The sequence below is a fragment of the Tachyglossus aculeatus genome, chromosome 3 (assembly GCF_015852505.1).
Source record: "Tachyglossus aculeatus isolate mTacAcu1 chromosome 3, mTacAcu1.pri, whole genome shotgun sequence".
NCBI lineage: Eukaryota > Metazoa > Chordata > Mammalia > Monotremata > Tachyglossidae > Tachyglossus > Tachyglossus aculeatus.
Genome location: NC_052068.1, coordinates 106,850,136 through 106,855,826, shown reverse-complemented (window position 1 = coordinate 106,855,826; position 5,691 = coordinate 106,850,136). Strand labels below are relative to the sequence as shown.

At 45.1% G+C, this 5,691-nt stretch overlaps 1 protein-coding gene across 1 annotated transcript; it reads left to right on the top strand.

Annotated features, from left to right (window-relative positions):
* The first annotated feature begins 235 nt into the window (after positions 1-235).
* Positions 236-2,726, top strand: LOC119925366 (putative olfactory receptor 2W6). The gene is made up of 2 exons (XM_038743445.1): positions 236-274; positions 1,779-2,726. The coding sequence occupies exons 1-2, from the start codon at positions 236-238 to the stop codon at positions 2,724-2,726; spliced, it is 987 nt and encodes a 328-aa protein (XP_038599373.1).
* The last annotated feature ends 2,965 nt before the right edge of the window (positions 2,727-5,691 follow it).

The window sequence follows — 5,691 nt, the reverse complement described above, 5'->3', positions numbered from 1 at the left end:
CTCTGTCTCCCCATTTTAGACTGTAAGCCCAATGTTGGGTAGGGACTGTCTCTATATGTTGCCAATTTGTACTTCCCAAGCGCTTAGTACAGTGCTCTGCACATAGTAAGCGCTCAATAAATATGATTGATGATGATGATGCCAAGTGGCAGAGCCGGAATGAGAACCCATGACTTCTGACACCCAAGGCCATGCTCTTTCCACTGAGCCATACTGTTTATTATGGCCATAAACAATGCTGATAAAACTGCTCGAGAAGCCAGATGTGGCACTCGTATGTGGTCCAGGCCTCACAGTTGCAGAGAAGATGAAAACACGGCAGCTCTGTAAACCTGTGTCTACTAACTCCATAAGCACTCAATAGATACAAATGATTGATTGACCCTGTTACCCCAGTATTTCTGTGCTCTATCTGCCAGAGGATATGCTGTCCTCCTTGAATCTGCTCTCTATTTCTTTAATAGTAGGGTAGAAAGGAGAGTAAGAGCACAAAGGTTCAAATTTATATATATATATATATATATATATATATATATATATATATATATATAAATTCTAAGGAGAAGCAGATAAGCATAGAAGCTAAAGTAGGTTGTTAGATTGCTACAGCCTGGAAAGTAGGAGCTGAATCAGGAAACACCTTCTTGAAGACATGGAATGTAATCCCCAGTAGATTGTAAGAATTTAAGATCACGTCTACGAAATCTACCATACTCTCCCAAAATGATTTGAACAGCAGAGTGAAGTATGGACTGGAGAAGGGAGAGGCAGGAGACAGAAAAGTCAGGAAACAAGATGATGCAGCAATAGAGACAGGGTATAACAAGCGCATAGAACAGTGCTTGACGTGCAGTAAGCACTTACAAATACAACAAAAAGTGCTTGCACCAGTGTGGTAGCAATTTGAATGGAGAGGAAAGGGTGGGTATTGATTATTGATAACTACTGATTGACTAAGGTGGCTTTTTCATTACTCCTTGAGAAACCCTGGAATGGATACACGAAACAGACGTGCATTGCCTAAGGTACCTTTGATTGGATTATACCTGTCCCTGGGCACCCGTATGTGATCATCCTCCAGCCAGTTGAAGAGGTTGATTTATGGCATGCTTAAGAGCAGCATCCTCTGATTGGTTCCTGAAGACAGAATCTGATTGACTGAATGATCTGTCAGTCTTCTCACACAGTGAAATCACAGTGGCACACAGAGACCAAGAAACCGGCAGAGAGAATGTTTCTGAAAGATCAAGTATGATTCTTGCATTGGTGTGGTGGTGGCAGTGGTGGTAGTGGCAGTGGCTCTCTATGTTTTGCCCAGAGTAGAAGAATTTATTAGGGCTAGAGGCACAGGGACGGGCTGGGGAAGGAAATTCTTCTCCTCCTGGCTGGACACAGAGAGCTGCTGCCACCACTGCTAACACTGCATCTGCTCCTCCACCTCCTCCTCTTCCTCTCAGGCAGAGGGACCTTTGTGGCAGGAACAGCAGCCAGGCTCACCGAGATGTCCCACCTCCCTCTTCCCTGGCTCTACTCTCCTTTTGCTAGGTTGGAGACTAGGTAGTTTAAACCTCTTTGAAATTTCATGAGTCAGAGAATTACAGTGACTGCTTATTCATTCATTCCTTCATTCAGTTGTATGTATTGACCACTTACTGTGTGCAGAGCACTGTACTAAACACTCGGGAATGTCCTCTCATCTTTGAGAACTAGGCCAGATAAATGGGTCATACATTCATCCCTCCGGGAACTGCTTGAATGATGCTTCTGTGTCTCCGCAGGAGATGGCAAATGTCACTGATAGCTCGTTGGCAGGGTTCATCTTGGTGGGCTTCTCTGACCAGCCCAGACTGGAGATGGTGCTCTTTGGGGTCATCTTAATCATCTACCTCCTCATCCTAAATGTCAACATGACCATCATCCTCCTGTCGTCCCTGGACCCTCGACTCCACACCCCCATGTACTTCTTCATCACCAACCTCTCCTTTCTGGACCTCTGCTACATCACCAGCTCCATCCCCCAGATGCTGTACTACCTGTGGGGGGCAGACAAGACAATCTCATACCTGAGCTGTACCATCCAGCTCTACTTTGTCCTAGCCTTCGGGGGCGTGGAATGCGTCCTGTTGGCGGTCATGTCTTATGACCGCTATGCTGTCTTCTGCCAGCCTCTCCATTACAGTGTCATAATGTCCCCACGACTCTGTGGCCAGCTGGCCTCCCTGGCCTGCTTGAGTGGGTTGGGAAACTCTCTGGTCATGTCCCCCCAGACCCTGCTCCTTTCCCGTTGTGGCCACCGCCGAGTGGACCACTTCCTGTGTGAGATGCCAGCTCTGATTAGCCTGGCCTGTGTTGACACCTTGTTGATTGAAGCCGTGGCCTTTGCACTGGACATCTTAATCATCCTTTCCCAACTGATGCTAATTCTGGCCTACTACATCTTCATCGCTCGGCCTGTGCTGAGGATCAAGTCAGCGGTTGGGCGGCAGAAGGCTTTCAACACCTGTGGCTCTCACCTCACTGTCGTTAGTCTCTTCTATGGCACCATCATCTACGTGTACCTGCCTCCGGCTTACAGTGCTTCTCAGGACCAGTGCAATTTTCCCACGCTCTTCTACCCCATCATCACCTCATGTGCCAATCCCCTCATCTACTCCCTGAGGAATAAAGATGTGAAAGGGGCTCTGAAGAAGGTGTTCGGGAAGGAAAAGGAACCTGGAGGTGCCTGAGAACATGGAATTGATTTGGGGTACATTTCTGCTTGGACCCTTACGATGTGCCCTGGAGGAAAGGAAGATCTTTTAGTATCGTTGGACTAGAGAGATACTAAAGTTGAGGCAGAAATGTTTGGGAGCAACTCAGTATCTAGGCCATCCCTGCCCCCAGCCCATCCTGATTCTTAGCCTGATTCTTCCCTCTTATTGCTATTATCACTACTATGAATAGGACTACTGTGATGACAAAGACTACTACTATTCCTACTTCCTAATCCTCCTTTGAGAAGTAATGCCCAGTGAAACATTGAGAATAACAAGGTACTTCAATAAACCGGTGAGCAATGTCAGGTCAGCCTTTTCCACAGTGAACACTAAGCCAGCCCTTCGCAGAATTCAGTATCAGATTCTGGTCTCCGTAATTGTAGAGAGAAGTGGAGAGCTTGGAAAAGGGTTAGAAAGAACTTACAGTCTGAGATGCTGCTTTACCTAGTAGAAAGGATGTGGGACTGGTCTCAGGAAATCCACGTTCTGGTCCTGGCTCTGCTACGTGTTTGCCGTGTGTCCTCAGGAAAGTTCTCTTAATCCCTTTTGTCTCAGTTTTCTCACCTAGAAACTGGGGATAAAACATTCTTTCTTCCTCCCTCACACCCTGTGAATCCCAAGTGGGACATGGATTGTATCTGCTCTAATTGCCTTGTTTGGCATAAGTAAAGTTTTTGTTTGGCTTAATAAATGTCATAATCTTTTTAATGGTATTTTTAAGTGCTTACAATGTGTCAAACACTGTTCTAAGCGCTGGGTAGATACAGGTTAACCAGACCTGATAGAGTCTAAGCAGGGGGACAACAAGAATCGAATCCCCATTTTGCTGTTGAGAAACTGAGGCACAAAATGGTTATGCAACTTGTCCAACATAAAAAGCAGGCAAACGTGGAGTGGGGATAGAAAACTGGTCCTCTGGTTCCCAGGCCTATTCTTTATGCAGAATGGCATGCCGCTTCCCATCACCATTATTCTTATTATTAGGATTTGGCAAATAGTATGTAAGTCGAAAAGTTGAAGTCAATGAAACTGTTACACCTTGGGAAGAGAAGAATGCCTAGTGGAAGAGGACAAGTGTTTGAAGGGTAGACATGTAGGCAGAAGGGCAGAAGAAGAAATATGTGTTTTCGGAAGCAAAAGACGCCATTTTATCTCAGGAAGAAAATTTAACTCTGAGGGTAGTCAGAGGTTCCTTCTACTATCCATCTATGACCACGCCCCCAGAAAACTTATTCACTTCCACCACTTCAAGTAGGAATTCTATGTGGATGATTCTGAAAACTACCTCTCCAGCCTTGATCTCTCTCTCTTCCCTGTAGCCTCACATTTCTACCTGCCTTCAGTATATCTTGATTTGGTTGTCCGGCCAACTCTTCAAACATAACATGGCCACTACAAAACTACTCATCTTCCCACCCAAACTCTGTCCTTCCCCCTGTCTTTCCAAACATCGCTATCTTCCCGGTCTCACAAGCCCATAACCTTGGCATTATCTTCTCACCTCTCTTATTCAACCCACATATCCAGTCTGTTACCAGGTCCTGTAGGTTCCATCGTCACAACATCTCTAATATCCACCCTTCCCTGTCCATCCAAACTGCTACCACACTGATCAGTGCACTTATCCAATCCCGCCTTGACTACTGGATCAGGCTCCTCGCTTACCTCCCTGCCTCCTGTCTCTCTCCTCTCCAGCCCATACTTTACTCTGCTGCCTGGATCATTTTTTCTAATAAATCATTCACTTCTTGTCTCCTCACACTTAAAGAGCCTCCATCCATCTCTGCATCAAACAGAACTCCCTGTCATCGGCATTAAACCTCTCAATCAGCTTATTCATACCAACCTTTATTTACCTCACTGATTTCCGACCACACCCTTGTCTGTACACTTTGCTCCTCCAATGCCAATCTACCATCAGTCCCATCTGTATGATTGCCTACCCCTTGCCCACGTCCCCTTCTGACCTGGAATTCCCTCCCTCTTCATAACGGGCAGACAGCCATTCTCCATGCATTGAAAGCCCTAGTAAAATCAAATCTCCTCCAAGACAGCCTTCACTGAATAAAACATCATTTCCCCAATTCACTCCCCATTCTTTGACACCTATTCACTTGGATCTATATCCCTTAAACATTTGATATTACTCCACCCCACACACTACATCACTTATGTACATACCCTTATATCCCCCATTACCCTAATTTATTTTATTGTCTGCCTTCCCCTCTAGTCTGCATGCACCTTGAGGGGAGGGATTGTGTCTGTCAACTCTATTCTATTGTACTCTTCCAAGAGGTTTGTACAGTGCTCTGTGCACAGCAAACACTCAATAAATATAATTGATTCATAGACTGATTGATTAATTTAAATTAATTTAATTTAAATTTAAATTTAAATTAATGAATTAATTTAAAGATCCTGATCTAAATATGTCTTCCCACATATCTCTAACCTCAAGCTCGTCCCATGAAACTTTAAGCCCCTGGTGGGCAGTGGGTGTGTTCCTCCTTTCTATTGCATTTTTCTCATGTTCTTTGTCCAATGTACTGCACTCAATCAATCAATCAAGGGTTCTTACTGAGCATTTAACTCTGTGCATTACACAGAACTAAGTATTTGGGCGAGTGCAGTAGAAGAGAGGCACAGTCTCTGCCCTCGAAGAGAGCCCCAGTGTATGGGAAGCAGCATTTCCTAGTGGAAAGAGCCTGGGCTTGGAAGTGAGAGGACCTGGGCTCTAATCCTAGCTCTGCCATTTATTTGCTGTGTGACCTTGAGCAAGTTATTTACCTTCTCAATGCCTCAGTTTCCTCAACTGTGAAATGGGGGTTCAATACCTGTTCTCTCTCCTACTTAGACTGGGAGGCCCATGTACGACAGGGACTATGTCCAATCTACTTGATTTGAATCTATCCCATCATTTAGAACAGTGTTT

What these genes read in the sequence shown, in the direction of transcription:
- LOC119925366 (XM_038743445.1), top strand. Translation starts at nt 236, where the DNA reads ATGCTGATAAAACTGCTCGAGAAGCCAGATGTGGCACTC. An exon ending in AGAAGCCAGATGTGGCACTC is followed by an intron (nt 275 to 1,778) that starts GTATGTGGTCCA and finishes GTGTCTCCGCAG; the next exon opens with GAGATGGCAAATGTCACTGA.